Here is an 18989-nt window from a genome sequence, read left to right on the forward strand (position 1 = left end):
TTTCTCAGTTGAGGGTCCCTCTTCCAAAAAGACTCCAGCCTGTGCAGGGTTGACGTAAAAACTAGCCAGCATGACTGCTGATCACCGAACAGATGCTGATGGTTTAACAGCAAATGAAAGAGAAGCAGTTAAGCATTTGAGGCAGGTCGTTCCTGGGCATGGGGTGGTGGGCACAATAAAGGGAAAGAAATGACAGTGTAAATGGATAGAAGGAAGGAATGAGAAAGATGGCAAAGCTTCTTAATTTGCGCCCGGTCAATGAGCGACAGGAGTGTAATGGCCTGGTGCTGTGTATCCTCTTGCCGAAGTGTGGTAGTGTGTCACTACGTATCTGCCCCTAGGGGTAGCTCCTCAGCATATAACCGGAGTGTGACGGCATGCCATTGTGTATACCGCCCCAGTCTATAACAGGAATGTGACAGTAAGCTGTGTGTCTCTCTCCAGCGTCCCACATTACAGGGGAGTGACAGCATGTCACTGTGTGTCCCCTCCCTGTGTCCCACATTAATTCATTTGGGAATAAACCAACCTAAGTTAATTAGCAAGAGAGGAGATGGGTTTTATCTCTCTGACCCTATATCTCCGCAGACAACCTTCTCCGCTGAATTATCACCCCATGTTGTGTTTAGAAAGTCACGGCACCATGACTAAATTCAGGAAGACTAGGTTGTGTAGAATCAGGCAGCAGATGCCAAATAGCTGATGGGACAGAAATTCTCTAACGATTTCCTGCCAGTCATTTCTCAACAGAGCTTAAATGAACTGACCAATTCAATTAAAATTGTATTTCCGGTCCTTTCTTAGAAGGTCCCTAGTTCCCTGTGGGAACTCCTCAAGTTTTTTTTTTTTGTTTGCTCCCCCCACACACACAAAACCTCACAAAAAAATTATGGCATACAAACTTTAGTACAGACTTGAGAGATTTTAATTCCAGGCTCCATCCAAAAGCATTCAGAATAATGTTTGGCCCTGGGAGTTCCATGAAGAAACATTCCAGGCAGAAGGAATAATGGGGGTTTGACAAGGGACAAGGGGATTTGACCGTAAACCCAGCTGAGGTGTCTTGAGCCCAACCAGGCTGTTTCTGTTGGATATTAAATAACGCTGACCCTGCTGCTACAGGCTTTACCCTAACATACTATGTAAGCGAATTGTCGGGCCTAAAGGGGCATGAAACCCTGGGTGCCAAGGAGGGAAGTAATATGTTATAATCTTCCGCTGACCCTGATTCCGGTACAGTAGACAGAACTGGTGAAAATCAGAGATTTTGAGAAAAGAAAGGGATAAATAAATTTCCACTGGCTTCCACCTGAGGAGCCAGGTCAGAGTGGTTTCAGCAAATCAGCAGCAAGTCCTTCCTAACGTTGAACTTGGCCTGAACACCATCTAGGCAACACTTGCCTTGGGAAAAACTGAGAAAAGAAAGCTTTGGTGGCTAAGGGTTCTTCCCTCTCCCACTGTTGCTGACTGAACTGCTCAGAAGCGGTATGTTGAGATGACCCAGTTGGAGGACTTGCTAAACCTTCTTTTTTTTTTTAAATATTTATTTATTGTGTTTACAATATTCTCTCTATGTGTATGCCTGCAGACCAGAAGAGGGTACCAGACCCCATTACAGATGGTTGTGAGCCACCATGTGGTTGCTGGGAATTGAACTCGGGACCTTTGGGAGAGCAGGCAATGCTCTTAACCTCTGAGCCATCTCTCCAGCCCCCTTGCTAAACCTTCTTAATAAAACTCTCATTTGAGTGAGGTTTGATCGTTGTATCATATAGAAAGGTAGAGACTAGAAATAGATAAAATAGAGTCGTAAGACTCCACAGGGAAGGCCGAGGTTCCAGAAAAGTTTCCATAGCTCTGATGAGGCAAAAGAAAACAAGTTAAGGAAGGTGAAAGAGATTTCCATTCAACCAAGAAGTTTTGGGGAAGGTGGAGCCATTCCATGATAGCATTCAGAGCATTAGCATGGCTGGCTATGGTATTTTGAATTGAACTCTGAGGTAGGTGGCGGTTCCTAGGTCTGAAAGGAAGACGTGATTCACCCCCAGGCCAGGCTAATGGAGTAGAGTGGGAGACAATCCCAGAGATGCCACATAGGTGGCACCTGAGGGGGATGAGACCATCCCTGCTTCCTTCATTGATCCAAGGAAGGAGACCTAAGGAAGCAGCTCTAGTGCATGGGGTTTGAATCTAAACGTGCTCACTGGAGGTCAGAGGTAGGGTCTCACTTTTGCTGACCCTCTGGGTGTAGCACTGAAGAGAACGTGGCCAGAGAAGCAGCGTGGTGAGTTGTTCATCTCATGAGCATGGTCTCAGGTGTTCATTTTTTAGGAGCTCATCATCACAGTGCTGAAGTGCTTGAAGCTCTTTCGGGGGAGATGCCTCAGCTTGGATGGTAGGGACTGTGTGTGTTTGTTGGAAGAGCTACACTTTTCCTTAGGGTGAGGAGAGTTTTAGATAACCCCTTGGATACAGACACGGTAGAAGCAGAACCCATCACTGCGATCTTGGCTGCAAACTCTCAGATCTGCCGCTGTTGGGAGTCGCTTGATGCATGCGGCTCATCCTGTATTGATCACGGTAATGAGGGGCTGTCATGTTAAATCCAGGCAAGTTTTTAAAAAAAACCCATTTGGTAGGTGTTCTCCTTAGCCACTTTTAAATCGCGTGATTAAATAGGGATTCGCGAAGTCTGGAACATGACATCTTGCCCTTGATTTAGAAGCTGGAAGAACAATACTTATCTATGGCAGAAGCCTGACTCCTAGTCCTCATTTGTCTTTGCAGCATTATCAGGCATCCGGCAGATGTCAGTGTTACAGCCTGCATTCAGATTTGAGGCTTTACTGAGTAATGTCTGCAGGGAGGCTCAGTTTGGGGGGCAGTATTTATCAGTGGTCCAGTGACAGTTCCTATTACTTGACTGCTGGGTATAGTATTAAATCAAACAGCCCATTTGAATATGTTTTATGGAAGTAGTTTTGTTTATTAGCATAAAATTCAGGGAAAAAAATCCCAACTAGATGTTTCCTTATTGTACATATAGAAAATGAAAAATTTAAACAAATTATAAGCATGCCTTATTTTTAATCCATTAGTGCTACTTACATACTCAACTTTGAACATGAAAACAGGGCTTAGATGATCTGGATGGATTTTACTCAAATTTATGTCACCAAATATGTGAAACTTTTTATTTTCTGAAATTCCCTATCAAAGAATCTCTTATACCAACTCAGTGGCCTACAATTCTACTCAGCCTCTCATCTAGAGTTAGGATCAGATCCTCCAAGTTCAAGGCTCAGTCCCACAAGAGCCCCCACTTTAGACATCAGCCGGAAGCCCCAGGCGTCTTCTACTTCTGAACTGGTTATAAAAGTGACCATGACCTTATTCTGTAGCTTGATTAGTCGGTATAACTAATTCTAGTTATTGTTATTGTTATTATTATCAGTAGTAGTAGTATAGCTAACAACTAGATCACAGAATTCAGGAAAACATTTTACTTAAGGTTGCAGATTTATTATACAGGTTACAACCCAGGGATAGCTAAATGAAAAATAACTGGGCAGTAAACAGTAAGGAACTCATGCCCTCTGAGCACAACACCCTGCCAGCACATACATGGATTCAGCAGTTTGGAAACTCCCTGATCCTGTTTTGGATTTTTGTAAAGTTTACACCACATCATACCACATACGCACACACCTGATTAATTATTGGTCATTTGTAATTAACTCAGTTTGGAGCCCTAGCCCTCCCTAGAGTTTGATGGGATCAGGTGGGAACTAAGTTCTAAGATTGGTTTTCCCTTGAGCAGCCAGCCTCTCAGACTGCAAGTCTTATCTAGAGGCCCACTAAAATTCGCTTATTAACAGAAACACAGGTATGGTTAAAAGTATTTTCTGTCATAACAAAGATCTGATCACCCAGACAATTTTAGAAATTCTCATGCTAGGAGCTAGAGACAAGGGTCTTTCAAAATATGTTTTCCCATCAGGCATTACAACCCGTAGCTCTGAGATACCCTAGTAAGCCCTAGGGTGACCCCCTAGATATTTTATAAAACTTTGTACCCAAAAGAGGTGAGGGAACATCTCTCTTGTTCCATCTCTGAGTTGGGAGCTCGGATTAATTAGAGCAAAAGGTTAAGTGAATTCAAGGGCAAAGGTCATTTCTCTCTTGGTCACCATGCCAGGGGGCAGAACATCTCCATTCCATGTGGTCCTTCGCTGGTCTAGTGCAAGGTTGAGGTCAGGTGTCCAGGAGTCCAAACCAGCAGCGGTGAGAAAGAAAGCATGGACAAAGTGTACTCTGTTCCCCTGGACCTGGGACTCAAGGAGGCACATTCTACTTGTTTCATTGTTAATGCTTAGTGACCTTGCTACCTCTAACTTCAAGAAGGTTAGGGAACCTGTGTGTGTGTGCAGGAAGAGGCGGAACAGAGTTTGATGGACAACTGTATGGTATTTTCAACTAAAGGGGGAATGATTTGTCCCTTTGATCAGTGATGACCTCCGAGCATTGCTCTCCCTGTCCTTTCCAGGAGGTGCATTCCGTGTACAGAATTCTGGCTGGGATTTTGAATATCGGGAACATTGAGTTTGCAGCTATTTCCTCTCAGCACCAAACGGACAAAAGCGAGGTACCCAACCCCGAAGCTTTGGAAAATGGTAATTGATGCTTACGTGCTTTCTTATCAAAGTTCATGTCTTTCACTTCCACAGTTTTCCAAGAATCTATAGAATATGATGCCACTGTAACATCCTCCTATTAGCTCTAGATGGTTTCAGTGGTGTGGGAGAATTATCTGTATTCTGTCAATCATGTATTTTAATAAAACGCTGATTGGCCAGGCAGGAAGTATAGGCGGGTCAACCAGACAGGAAGTAGAGGCGGGGCAATGAGAATAGGATAAGGCTAGGGAGGCGAAAGCTACCTCAGCCATTCCGGTGCAGACCACCAAATAGGCAGCATGTAACTTGCCCAGCTGAGAAAGGTACGGAGCCATGTGGCTAATGTAGATAAGGATAATGGGGTAACATAAGTTATAAGAGCTAATAAGTAGCCTGACCTAATGGGCCAATCAGTTTATAATCTTATGAAGTCTTGTGAGTGATTTTCTTTGGGATATGTCTGCTGTGGTGTACTGAGCGGGACAGAAACCCCAACAAGCCGGCCCTCATACTACAGTTCCAGTAGCTAGCATTTCTCAGAAGGACATCCTGTGATATAGCAACATTCACCCTCTATGTGATAGACGGTGGTTCTGCAGAAAACCTGGCCGTGGCAAGAAACTTTACACAGTGGGTCTCCACTTTTGCTGCTTTGCAAAATCATTTATTAAAAAGAAAAATAAAAGGTTAATGAATCCGTAAACTCAGCATCCGTAGGAGAGAAAGCAGCACCACCTTATTTTGAAAGTTCTACTAGCAAGCACGATAAAAGAAAGGGTGAGGAGTCTTCATGTCTATACAACAATGAGCAGCTGACTATGATGCTGCATGCCTGTAATCTCAGAGCTTGTGGAGAGGCCTGGGGTGCAGAATCTGAAGCCAGCCTAGGCTACATAGTGAGACCCTGTCTCCAAAACAATTGATTAAAAAAGAAACCCTTTTTTGGAGCCTGCATGGGACTTACCTAGGCTCTCTGCATATGTATGACAGTTGTGTAGCTTGGTCTGCTTGTTGGGCTCCCAGCAGTGCGAGCAGGGCCTTTTGTTGGAGCTTGAACTGGCTTTGGGAACCTACTCCCCATGCTGGGTTGCCTCACCCAGCTTTGATGCAGGGAAGGAGCTTGGTCCTGCCCCAATTTGCTGTGCCCTGTTGGCAACCATGGGAGGCCTTCCCCTTTCTGAATGGAGGTGGAGAAGTGGATGGGGGGTAGAAGGGATTGTGTGTTAGGGAAACAGGAGGAGGAGGAGGAGGAGGAGGAGGAGGGGAAATGGTGGTTATTATGTAAAATAAATGAAAAAAATTAATTAATAAGAATAAAACCCTTAAACTGGGCGGTGGTGGTGCATGCCTTTAATCCCAGCACTCAGGAGACAGGCAGATAGAGCTCTGTGAGTTCGAGGTCAGCCTAGTCTACAGGAGCTAGTTCTAGGACAGGCTCCAAAGTCACAGAGAAACCCTGTCCCAAATAAATAAATAAATAAATAAATAAATAAATAAATAAATAAATAAATAAAATAAAAAACCCCCAAACCAAAAGGCCTTTTTGTTTTAAGCTACAGCACTCTTTTTAAGGTCATTCCTACCCAATGTGTTTGTGACTGTCTAATCTTCCAATTTATTTGATAAAAGATCTCTCCCTCTTTAGATCCCCCTGCCTTTATTTACTAAATACTCATGGGGAACATTCAGAAAGTTTGGGAGTTGTGCTGTACAGTCCAGAGGCTTCTTGAAGTTAAGAACCTTGCTTGTCTGGACCATGAAGCCCCTTGAATGGAGCCTGGCACACCCTGGATGCTGCAGGTGCTGGCTGGCATGGGCTGTGTGAAAGTGTGGCGTCACGTTTAAGATAGTATTTACTCTTTTTTTCCAGCTGCCTGTGTACTCTGCATCAGCCCCGAAGAGCTCCTGGAGGCTCTCACGTCCCACTGTGTGGTCACCCGGGGCGAGACCATTGTCCGAGCCAACACGGTGGACAGGGCTGCCGATGTCAGGGACGCCATGTCTAAGGCCCTCTATGGGAGGCTCTTCAGCTGGATTGTGAATCGCGTCAACACACTCCTGCAGCCAGATAAAAACATATGGCAAGTGGGAGCCAGGAGAGTGGAAACATTTACTCCTGAGAAGAGAATGCCTGATGGAGCCACTACAGGGGGGAGGCTTGGCGGGGAGCTAGGTAAACCAGGTTCATGCCCAATGATATATATTGAGGTAGAGTCCTGCACTTAGCCAGGATGACTTCGAATTCCTGACAGCCCTTATCCTCCTGAATGCCGAGATTAATGTTGGTGGACGTGTGAACTTATACACTTATTACTTTGAGATAGAATGTAGCTGGATGCAACTTCTCCTGACATGTTCTCTCTCTCTCTCTTGCAGTAGTGCCGAGGACAGGATGAACGTGGGCATCTTGGACATTTTCGGCTTTGAGGATTTCCAGAGGAATTCCTTTGAACAGCTCTGCATAAACATCGCCAACGAACAGATCCAGTACTACTTCAATCAGCACGTGTTCGCTCTCGAGCAGGTAGCGGTTGAATTGGAAGCTAAGCGTAATGGGGCGGGGTGCCAGGGGAGGGCTGCCTGACTGCCCACAATTCGAAACAAAACCTGGTTAGTCAGACTATCAGGACAAGGCTTCAGAAACAGTACTGGCGAGACAGTCCTGTCAAAATAAAGTCTAAATTCAGTTTGGGGAAAATAAAAAAGGTCCCGATTTCCATGGAAAGGTACATTGCCTCGCAGGGCGATTCCACCTGACCCAGAAAGTCCAGGCTAAACTATGATGGTGGTTCGGAGGCTGTTTTCAGGCCATGGAGTCATGGTCTGTTTCCCTCCAGATGGAGTACCAGAACGAAGGCATTGATGCTGTCCCTGTGCAGTATGAGGACAATCGCCCGCTCCTGGACATGTTCCTCCAAAAACCGTTGGGCCTCCTTGCCCTTCTGGATGAGGAAAGTCGGTTTCCCCAAGCGACAGACCAGACCTTGGTCGGTAGGTACCTTTCGGGGAAAGGCTCACAGACTGTGAGTGGAAGTTAGCACAAGACACAAGGTGGATGTGTTTAAAGTTTTAAGAAGGAGTGTCTCTGACTCACTTTGGACACTTAGTGGGTTGTAAAACTGTAGATCTTGGCAGGGCTGGAGAGGTGGCTCAGAGGTTAAGAGGACCTGCTGTTCTTTCTGAAACCATGGGTTCAGTTCCCATCACTCGTGTTGGGCAACTTACAACACTTAACTCCAATCACAGAGGTTCCAGCACCATCTTCTGGCTTCCTCTGGCACCTGCGTGCAGACAGTGCACATACAAACAGGCAGGAACACGCATATACACACAAATCCAAATAGATTTAAATTAAAAAAATTTAAAATGGACTGGTAGAATTTGTGACTTAAATCTATCACCACTCCTACGCTCTCCCCCATCCTATTACCGCCAGCACTCATATTATTTCCTTACGCTTATATCATCTTATACCTTCCTCTGCCCGAGTTCTCCCTTTTACACTTTATCTTAGCCCAAAGGCCAAGAAGTGGTCCTTCATATCCTCATTGCAGACCTGTGTCATGTCTTCACCGGGGCTCCTATCTACCTCTAGTCCCAAGTTGTCCAATGTCCCCTTTTCTGTAGACATTCCTGCTGGTTTAGTCTTTCTAAAGCCACCTCTTCTTAGGTTACCAGTATCTTCTGGATAGAGATTATGTACCTCCTTCTAGCATCTGAAGTCCTCTATTTTTCATATCCATCTACTTATCTATCTTCCTATCTCTCTACCTATATATCCATCCTTCCATTCGTCCATCCATCCATCCATCCATCCATCCATCCAACCGTCCGTCTGTCTATCCATCCATCCATCCATCCATCCATCCATCGTCCGCCCGTCCGCCCGTCCGTCCGTCTCTCCATCCATCCATCTGTCCGTACATCTGTCCATCCATCCATCCGTCCATCTGTCCATCCATCCATCTGTCCGCCCATCTGTCCATCCATCCGTTCGTCCATCTGTCCATCCATCCATCCGTCCATCCGTCCATCCATCCATCCATCCATCCGTCCATCCATCCATCCATCCATCCGTCCATCTGTCCATCTATCCGTTCTTCCATCCATCCATCCAACCATCCACCCATCCATCCATCCATCCATCCATCCATCCCTCTATCTTTCAGAGGACAACTTGCAGGAGTTTGTCCTTTCCCTCTACCTTGTGTTTGAACTTGGGTCGTCAGGCTTGGTGACAAGTACCTTTACTGACTGAACTGTCTTCCCAGTTCATATCCAATTTCTCTGTCTTGCCCACATCCAGCCTCGTCCCCATCCTTCACTGTCCCTTCAGTTTAAATGAACTTTGTTTTTTACCTGTATTGTGATGTGAGAAACCCTTGGGCCCCAGTTCCTCGTCTGCCTTCAGTACCTAGCACAGTTCCTCACACTGAACTCTCGCAGTCAGGTCCACAATAATGTAAAAGTTGTTGTCGGGGAGAGTAGAAATTTTCAAGTTCCTTCCTCAAATGGAAATTTATGTGTGAGAGACTCAGTTCCAAGTGTTGAAGCTGTCGGCACCACTGGTTTTCTCTTGCCTGCACATTGTCCAGATGAAGCTAACCTGGAGCTATCTGCCCTCCTACCCTATCTGCAAGGTTCCAAAGCTCCTTGGCAGGATCTGAAATTGTCTAGGGTGTCTGTACTTATTATTTCCTAGAGATAGGAAGGAACTGTGACATCTTAACAGCTAAAGCAAGGCAACATGGGACCCGCCCACCTGAGTGGGGCTGCTTGGGGCTGGTCTGCAAGCCCCTATTCAGTGTCTCTGGCTAGAGGAGCAGATTTGTGTTTGAAAGAGCAAACAATCCCCACTGTGACTCTCTATCATGAAAATCCATATGAGTCAAATTTAAAAATATTTTGTTAATATTCATATGTTCATTTGGTGTGTTTAGATCAAATCTATTCCCATCTCTTCCCCTTCTGTCCTTCCATTATTCCACTCTCCCATTACCTTCCCTTTTCAACTCCATGTGCTCAAGCAACCCTCTCTGCTCTAATGGCCCCGAGTTATTTAGGTCTATATATGCATGACTGTGGGGCCGTCTCAGGAGCATGGTACCTTCTCAGGTACCTCTTCCTCCCTCTAGCAACTGTCAATTGCCAATTGCTTCTCATCTAAAAAGTGGAACTTCGTGGGTCCCTCCCCAGTGATGTGGGATTCCCCTCTGTAATGCTGTGATTACCACTGGTTAATAAAGAACTGCTTTGGACCTATAGCAGGGCAGAACTTAGCTAGGCAGGGAAAGCAAGGCTGAATGCTGGGAGAAGGAAGGGTGGAGTCAGAGAGACAGACACCAGAACTTTACCTGGTAAGCCATTGCCATGTGCCATAAACAGATTAATGGAGATGGGTTAAATTTATAAGTAAGAGTTAGCCAATAAAAAGCTAGGGCTAATGGGCCAAGCAGTGATTTAAATAATGTGGTTTCTTTGTGATTACTTTGGTTCTGAGTGGCCGGGGCAAACAAGTGACTTCCTTGCAATACCCCCATGCTGAGATTTGGAGTTGGTTTAATCTAGGGCAGGCCTTGTGAGCTGTGACAGAGACATAGTCACAGACTGCATGTGGGAGCTGCTGTGGGCTCATGCGTGCAGCTAGACTGTCAAATCCAGCAAACACTGTTTTCACTACTTACATCTGCGCCCTCTCTTTCCACTGCTTCTGTGATAATCCCTGAGCCTTGGCGTGTGCGTGCGTGCGTGCGTGTGTTATAGATGTCCCACTTAGAGATGAGCACTTCAGTCTCCTCTTCTCTGCACACAGATAAATTTGCAGACAACCTACGGTGCAAATTCTTCTGGAGGCCCAAAGGAGTGGAGCTCTGCTTTGGCATTCAACACTACGCTGGACCGGTGAGAGGGACAGAAGTTAGGGGACCCAAGAATGACAAGAGATTTGTGTCCTTCAGAGGGATGCTTACTAAACTGCTGGCATCCTCCTTTTGATTCTGATCGTAATTCCCAAGTGTCCTCAGTGGTGCCCTGTACAGATGTGGTGGCCCATGGAGCTACCACCTGCTTCCTGCCTGAAGGCTGGCCCAGAGCTGACAGCTCTCTAGACAGGAAGCATACTACAGCCTTTGTAGGGGTTCGTGGTAAATGTTCACATTCTGAAGTCATTTGGATAGAGTCCGGCTGACATAGGATGGTTGAGAACACGGTGGGACTGGTTTTATTGTCTATTGACCACTGGAAGTGTCCAGCAAAAGGACGCAATCTCACCCGTCCAGCTGTGTTTTTACTACATAAGATGGAACCCCCATTTCTCACGTACCATGCTGCTGTCTCAACTCAAGTCCCTGAAGCCGACTGATGACTAATTTAGAAAACTGTCCAGTCCATAACTGACAGCTCATTGCTGTGTTTCTCCCAGATAAACCAACTGAATTGTGACCAATTCTTATGAGGTTTATTGAGGCCCTAGATCCAGAAAATGGGTGGGGTTCAACAAAAGGTATTTCTGATTATTCTATTGATGTGTGATGTATCCAAATCATCTTCCATATCTATATCCTCAGTTGAAAGTAAACTTGTCTTCTTTATCCCCCGTGCCTCTGTCTTGTCCTCTTTCTCTTGCCCCTTTCCTTCTTTTCCTCTTATGTACATTTTTCTACCCATACCTCTCTCTTTTTTTTTCTTCCTAGGATCCTTTTCTCTCTGGTTTGTGAACTCTTTGCTGAACTTATTTACTACATTTCTTAGTTAAGGTTGTTATTGCTATAATGAGATACCATGACTAAGGCAACTTTTAAAAGAAATAATTTAATTGGGGGGCTTGCTTACAGTTTTGGAGGGTGTGTCCATAACCACCATGGCAGGAAGTATGGTTACAGGCAGAGAGGAAAAGAGAAACAGAGAGACACACAGAGAGATAGATAGGTAGATGATAGATGGATGAATAGATAGATAGATAAATAGATAGATAGATAGATAGATAGATAGATAGATAGATAGATAGATAGATAAAGAGAAAGACTGGGCCTGGAATTGGCTTTTGAAAGCTCAGAGCCCACCCCCAGTGACATACCTACTCCAACAAGGTTACACCTGCTAATCCTTTCCAATTCACCAAACTGTGGACCAAACATATGAGACTATGTGAGACATCCTCATTCAAACCACTACACCACTCCAGTAATTTGTAGATTATCCCTTAAGATACTTCTAAGTTGGATTCACTCATTGCTGAGGACCAAGAACCATTTAGACTCTTTGATCACTCAGATTCCATGAGTACTTTGAGAGGCCGAGAGGGTGTGGCGGTCATGAGCTAAAAGCCCGTCTGTCCCAGTATGATGGTCACCGGACTCTTACCTCCTTCAGGCCTTTGCTGAGCTCCTGCTTACCTATCCGTAGAATGAGGATGGGCGTTTCACACATGACTACTCAGTATATTTTAAGAGTTTTTCTGATGTGCTATATCTTCAGTGGGACCACTTTTCTTCAAAGATAATTGGACAAGAAGCCAAGATAAACTGACCCGTCAAAAGTACAACTCCTCCTTTTTTATCTGGTGCTCGGTAGCCAAAAGTCCAAGTGTAAGAGGATAGTTATAGCCCGCGCTGGACAATGGCTACTCAGATGATCTGCCAGTATCACTAGCCATAGTCCCTTGCCTTAGTTAACTTGTACACTTGGCTGTGTTTTCCAGGTGTTATATGATGCTTCTGGGGTTCTTGAGAAAAACAGAGACACTCTCCCTGCTGATGTGGTTGTAGTCCTGAGGACGTCTGAGAACAAACTTCTTCAGCAACTGTTCTCAATCCCCTTGACCAAAACAGGTACCTGAGAGTCCCCAACAGCCTCAGTCCAGACTATCAGTGAGCCATCATGGTGTCTTCTAGTCAGTGTCTAAATAATGTCTGCACCACCAATATCAAATTTGCCCCCCTTTAAGATGTATTTTGTTTTATTTTATGTGTCTGCGTGTTTTGCCTACATGTATGCCTATGCAGTATGTGCGTGCCTGGTGCCCACAGAGGTCATAAGAGGATTATCAGATCCCCTAGGAGTCATAGATGGTTGTGAGCGGTCATGTGGGTCCTGGGAACCAGACCTGGGTCCTCTGCAAGAGCAACAAGTGCTTAACCACTGAGCCTTCTCTTCAGCCCCACATTGAACTTCTTTAACCAGGGTCAGGGTCAGGGTTCAATCCAAGTTCAAGAAAAGAGCATGACTATTTTTTTAATAAATTAACACCAGAGAAGATTTGTACACACACACACACACACACACACACACACTTCCCACATCGTCTCTTAGACTTCTCATTTTCTCTGCCTCCTCTTAATTCTTCTCTTTAGAAAACTGTACATTATCATTAGTTCACGCTAAACACCCAGGGTAGACTTGGTTCGTAGAATTACTGAGACAATTCTTTCTATTCGTGCAAGATTTTGAGTAAAAGGGTGTGGTGCACCAAAGGTCTCCTGTGCATGAGCCCCTCAGAGGCTGCCTGGTCCAGTTCCTACCCAGGTGTCCACCCTGTCGTTTTCCTAAGCAACCTGGCACACCCATAGCTTCACGTGTTGGAACTTAGCTGCTGAAGCTGCCATTCTGTGGGTCCTCATGCCAGGAAGCAGAATGCTAGGGCCCCAAAGGGGAACTCCCAGCTCTTTTCTGTCTCGCCAAGTGGATTCTCACCGGGTCAACTGCCTTTGATTTACCTGGGATCCAGCTGTCTGTCTGGGCTGGCATCTCAATCCCCCTCTCACTGTTCTGCTCTCAAGGGCTTTGGATTTTTGAGACTGTCTAGACACAGCTCTGGATGTGCTTTGCAAGCAAGAGCGAGAGCCTTGTTTTTAATCAGTCCTTCCCGCCTTCCCTCCTAAAATCGTTGGCACCCGTGTCTCTCACCTGGTACCTTTGCTAGGTAGAACGAACTATCACTGTGTCTGATTTGTAGCTGAATTTATAATGTGCGGAGTAATGAAAATCCTCTCTAGGGGAGAACGAAAACCCGGTCTACAGCCTGTTCTTCATCTTAACTTGGTGATGTAACACGCATCTATGGTACCCAGCGCCCATCAAAAGTCTCTACCAGCTTTCTCTATAGATGCTTCTTGGCTACCGTTGGAATTGATTCATATAGACCCCTGGGATCCCTAGGGCAGGCGTGGGCAGAGCGGCCTGGCGTTTCCCCACTGAAGACCTGTCTGCAGCTGGTTTCTGGTCAATGATACTGTTAGTAGCAGGGTGAAGAGTCTCTGAAATAAGAGCTAGTTAGGTAACTCTGCAGCTGGCAACTGCGCTCTCCCATAAACATGAGTAACGACTTGTCAAATCTGTTCGGAATTTTGGAAATTTACCCTTTCAACCTTTGGCCAAAGAAAAACAAGTTCATAGTGCTAAGCGCTAGGTGGATTTATGCAGAAAGCAAGGCTCAACACGGAGCCTCCTGTTCTTCCCGAGTCACCCCAAAGCAGGAGGAAACTCAACAGAACCTTTCCTATTTCTTGTTCATTTTTAAATTATCTTCCAGAGGGCTTATAACTCAGTGGTCCTAAGCCTTCTTGATGCTGCGACCCTTTAATCCAGTCCTCATGTTGTGGTGACCCTCCAACCATAAAACTATTTTTGTTGCTACTTCATTACTGTAATTTTGCAACTGTTATTAATTGGAATGCAGATATCTGATATGTAGGATATCCGATATGCAACCTACAAAAGTGTTGTAACAGGCTTTTTCTCTTGGGCCCCCAAACAGCTCCCGAATCAAGGTACAGAAACTTAGTGGTTATGCATTTTCAGCCTTAACATGCACTCATTTCTGGCTAGCTTTTTTTTCTTTAACTTAAATTAACCTGTTTCTCTTTATCCACGTTTGCATCAGGGCTTTTTTACCTTTATTTCTGTATGTCCTGCTCCATGACTACAGGCTGGCGGCTGCCTGGCTGCCTGGCTCCAGGCTTCTCCCTCTCTTCCTTGTTCTCGTCTTCTCTCCAGCCTAAATTCCTCATATTCTTTATTTCCTCGGCTTGCCGGCCCGACCTATCCTTTTCCTGCCTAGCTTTTGACCACTCAGCTTTTTATTTGACTAATCAGGTGCCTTAGACAAACAAGGTGAAACAGCAACACACCTTTACATAACTAAACAAATGTAGCACACCTTTAAATAGTTAAAGTGATATTCCACAGCATAAACAAATGCAACACGTATTTGCCTAGTTAAAGAAACAGTCCACAACAGTTGTGACCCATACGTTGAGAACAGCAGTTGTCTCTTTTTCTGAATTTTGCCTGGAAATGGAACTCTACCTCATCTGGGAGTAACAAAAGTTGGGGAAAGAAAGACTAGAAACAAATATGATGTCCTGGCAAGCTTCTCTGTAGTTTTGTATTCTTGAATTTGGTCCTATGTTGCTAATTTCATTTATAATCATAAGCTCATTTTTCTTCATATTTTGAAAAGTATTAAGAAGCTGCACATAGCCGGGTAGTGGTGGCACACATCTTTAATCTCAGCACTTAGGAGGCAGAAGCAGGGGGATCTCTGTGAGTTGGAGGCCATCCTGGTCTACAAGAGCGAGTTCTAGGACAGCTAGGGCTGTTGAATAAAGAAACTCTGTCTAGAAAAAATAAATAAATAAGTAAATAAATAAAAATAAAAAAGAAGCTACACATATAAATAAGCATAAGTATCAAAACTAACAGGCAAGAGTCTGTTTGCTTTCTGGACTTACTCAAGCAAAAATGCACTCAGTTAACAGACAGGAGAAGTCTGCTAACAAGGTGTTTACTGAGACAACGGGAGGCTACAGCGGAGTTAATACAGTGTGCTATAAGAGGAACAAGAACTTTTGTATGCCTTCGCTTTCTATCTGGAATTGGGCCCCAAATTATTACCTTATAATGATAATAGTACTCAGACCTCCATTCAAAAGTGATGAGGTGCCCTGCCTTGAATGAAATGGCTCAGTGTTTAAGAGCACTTGCTGCTCTTGTCGAAGAAACAAGTTCTATTCCCAGCCCAGGATGGCAGCTCAGAACTGCCTAGAATGCCAATCCCAGGAGATCTAATGTTCATGAAGCTTTTAAAATCTGAAACATCCATGCCTCTCTCTTGTCGGTCTATCTCTCATTGTAGTATAGCCTTTGAAAGGGATCCTCCTGTTTTCACTGAAGTTGAAAGCATTTATTTCACGTGCCTGCTTGTCTCTTTGGAGGAGAAGAAAGTGGTTATGCCTTGCTGCTCGAGACAAATGAAGCCCCAGTTATTCTGTCAAAATAATACCAGTGCTTAAAAACCCACTGTTGAAGTCATTTTTATTTACCCTGCTTCAAAATTTAAATAAGTGACTCGGAGGTTAAGGGTACTTACTGCTCTTGAAGAGGAACCAGCTTCCATTCTCAGCACCCATATGGTGGCTCAAAACTGTCTATGATTCCAGTCCCAGGAGATCTGATGCCCTCTTCTGACCTCCACAGGCACCAGGCACACCCATAGTGCACATACATACGTGCAGGCAGAGCACACATCCATATAAAATAAAGTGAGTAGTTTTTATATGTGGCAGCAAACATACACATGGTTCCCTAAACAGTACTGGCCGTGCACGGATGCCCTGGCTCCCATCACAGTGGTGGGCACCTGGACACTTGCCTCCTCATCGTTATTATACTTTGCACACTCCTCCATGTGCGTTCTATTTCACGGTCGTCTGGCCTTCTGCCCAAAGCTAAGAAAAGCCCCTTAAAATTCAAAGGAAAACTTTAATTTCATTATCAAAGAATTCCTGTCAGCTACGTTCAGCTTCCCTAGGAGCTAGACTGATGCCGTCCTTTGCTTCCAAAGTGAGACCTCAGAGGACCCCAGGCAGGCTTTCTTGCCCTTTCAAGGGAGTCTCCTCCCTGGGTTGCCAGGCAGGTAACACTTCCTTCATTAGTGGATAGAGAAAAGATGCATTGGCTTAATTTCTTATCAAGGTTGAAAAGATAAACCCATGGCTCCGTGTACAACGTTGTAGCCTCCGATGACTATGTGAATACCAGAGATAACCAACCCATAAAGAGAAAAGATGGATTTTTTTTCTTACAGTATTAGAGGTTTACAGTGTACGATCATTTGGCTCTGCTGGTTTGGGACTGGGAGAAGCAAATCATGGCAGGTGTGTCTGGTAGAGCAAATTTGCCTTTGTCCTGAGAGAGAAAAGACCAAGTTTCTATCAACTCCTTTAGGGACACGCCTCCAGGGATCAGAAGGCCTCTCCCTGGTCCCTGCCTCTTAGAGCCTGCGTCACCTGCTAGTAGTTGCCAGGGCTGGAGACCGTGCTTGAGACATGCCCCTTGGGGAGACATTACACATCCAAGCTGCCACAGTAACCACATGTGAAATCTGAGACAGTAACCGCGTAGCTTTCTCCCACTGCCTACTTCAACTGTGCTGTCCAATAGACAGTGTGTCTGAGTGAACACGCAGAATGCAATTGTAAGGCCTGGGGTGGCCAGGAGGCAGGGTCACTCCTGGGTTGCCTAGCACCAGCCTCGTCTGGTGGGAAAGATGCCTATGTTGAGGGATGCTCTCAGCCCAAGGTTCCCAGTCACCATTGGGGAAACAGAGGCAGCCACAATCAGCACGGATTCTCTCTCGCTTTTGGCATGCTGACATGACCATGTCTGCATGGCCATTTCAGATGTGGTAATATCTCCATTGTAACTCCTTCCTGTCGATAGGAGCTCTAAGGTGGTTCATGGGTAAAAGTTTGATATGGCCGCAGAAATACATTCTAACCTTTCAGTTGAACTCTCAAGTTGAAGGGTCCAGGCAGAAGAACTTAAAAGGAAAGATATTCAAATGCACTATCCAGGCATGCTTTCCCATTTGGAAAATGTCCTGTTGTCTGTTAGTAACCCGGGGGAAAGTGCAAAAGGCTTGCGGGAGGGAGAAGAGGTTTAGAAAGAACCTGAAAGACTTACATCTACATTTGATCATAGACTCTGATATCCGAGTAGTAGTTGGGGTTTTAAAGGAGTTAAAAACTTGGGGAAAACTGGAAGAGAAGAAAGTAAACGAGAGGAAACATTCTCTAACTTTAAAGACTGGGCTAGCTTCAATGCCCAGAACTGAGTCCTGCCTCCATCACCTTCTGCCTGAGGTCATGCACATTCCTCCTCAGAACTGGGGCTGTAATGACTCTCATTCTCTCTGCTTTCATTGTTGCTCTTTGTGTGTGTGTGTGTGGGGGGGGCACATGAGCATTGTCTCCCTTCTTATAAGTCTTTAAGGCATGTTCATACCTTCACTGCCCAGTTCTTCAAGTCAGTGGAGTCCTGATTCTGTAACTCCCCAGTTCATGGCATTAAGCCCTGGAGAGGGCACCAGCGGGTCACCCTCTCACCATTTCCCTTTCTCCTAGGTGCTCCTCTGCTCTGACAGTTAGTTCAGCAGACAGGTCTAGAAGAGCACCCGCCAGAGTGGACAGTCTCGGGGCTGCACCCAGCACAGGCTTAGTTCTTCCTGAAGGGGGAGACCCAGTTGACTTGTCCCACGGTGAGGAGGGGGGCTGCAGAGTGAGCTCCTTTTCACGCTCGGGGGACACTCTCCTTCCTGTTTAACTTGAGAGTGGAGTGTACCTCAAGTCAACATATGATCATGAAATTAGCAAAAATGTCAAGATCTGGTTCCGCGCGAAAGTACTTTCTAGAGGGGATAGAAGGAAGCTCCAGCCAGAGTGGTCAAAGACAAGCAGGATTGTAGTACTAACTTTAAAAACGTATAAAGCATGATAAAAAATAAATTCTGAATAATTCTGAATAGGTGTGTAAGTCAGAAGCAGGACAATGTAAGTGTTTAATCTATCCAAGTGAAGGCAGAGAGGAATATTGTGGGTCACACAGGGAGGAAAAGGTTGCAGGTTAAGAGGAAATGATGTCTTCGACAAAAGGAAGGTTTCCTGGGAGAGATTTATTTTTGTCCCATTAAGAAAATAGAGAAAATCAGGCAGTCTGAGGACAATGAAGCATCCATCCTGAAGCCAGAGTCTGTACACCTCAATAGAGAGGAAGGTAAAGTAGGTGCCTCAGTAAACAAGACACCACTACAAAGCCTTCAACACAGAGGGAGGTGTGAGGAGCAAGCAGGATGGAAAGCGGATGGCCGGATGGCCGCTCTTAGTCATGAGGCCTTATATCGCTAGTCTGAATTGCTGGAGGCAGAATGAGGGGGGTGGGGAAGGGCTGGCTGATGGGATGGGTGGGGAAGACAAGAGAAGAATGGCGCCTCCTCCCAGCTGCTGGAGAGGAGCTGGCACGCTGAGACTCTGTCCC

At 45.4% G+C, this 18989-nt stretch overlaps 1 protein-coding gene across 1 annotated transcript in view; it reads left to right on the plus strand.

Annotated features, from left to right (window-relative positions):
• Myo3b (myosin IIIB) overlaps nucleotides 1-18989 on the plus strand; it is a 326704-nt gene that overhangs the window by 155153 nt on the left and 152562 nt on the right. Inside the window, exons 16-21 of the mRNA XM_087900046.1 lie at nucleotides 4547-4673; nucleotides 6547-6757; nucleotides 7053-7200; nucleotides 7514-7667; nucleotides 10489-10577; nucleotides 12376-12505. Of these exons, the coding sequence (XP_087756172.1) occupies nucleotides 4547-4673; nucleotides 6547-6757; nucleotides 7053-7200; nucleotides 7514-7667; nucleotides 10489-10577; nucleotides 12376-12505 (859 nt within the window). The remainder of the gene's footprint in view (nucleotides 1-4546; nucleotides 4674-6546; nucleotides 6758-7052; nucleotides 7201-7513; nucleotides 7668-10488; nucleotides 10578-12375; nucleotides 12506-18989) is intronic.

The sequence above is a fragment of the Myodes glareolus genome, chromosome 21, assembly GCF_982192425.1.
Source record: "Myodes glareolus chromosome 21, mMyoGla1.1, whole genome shotgun sequence".
In the NCBI taxonomy this organism is placed as follows: Eukaryota; Metazoa; Chordata; class Mammalia; order Rodentia; family Cricetidae; genus Myodes; species Myodes glareolus.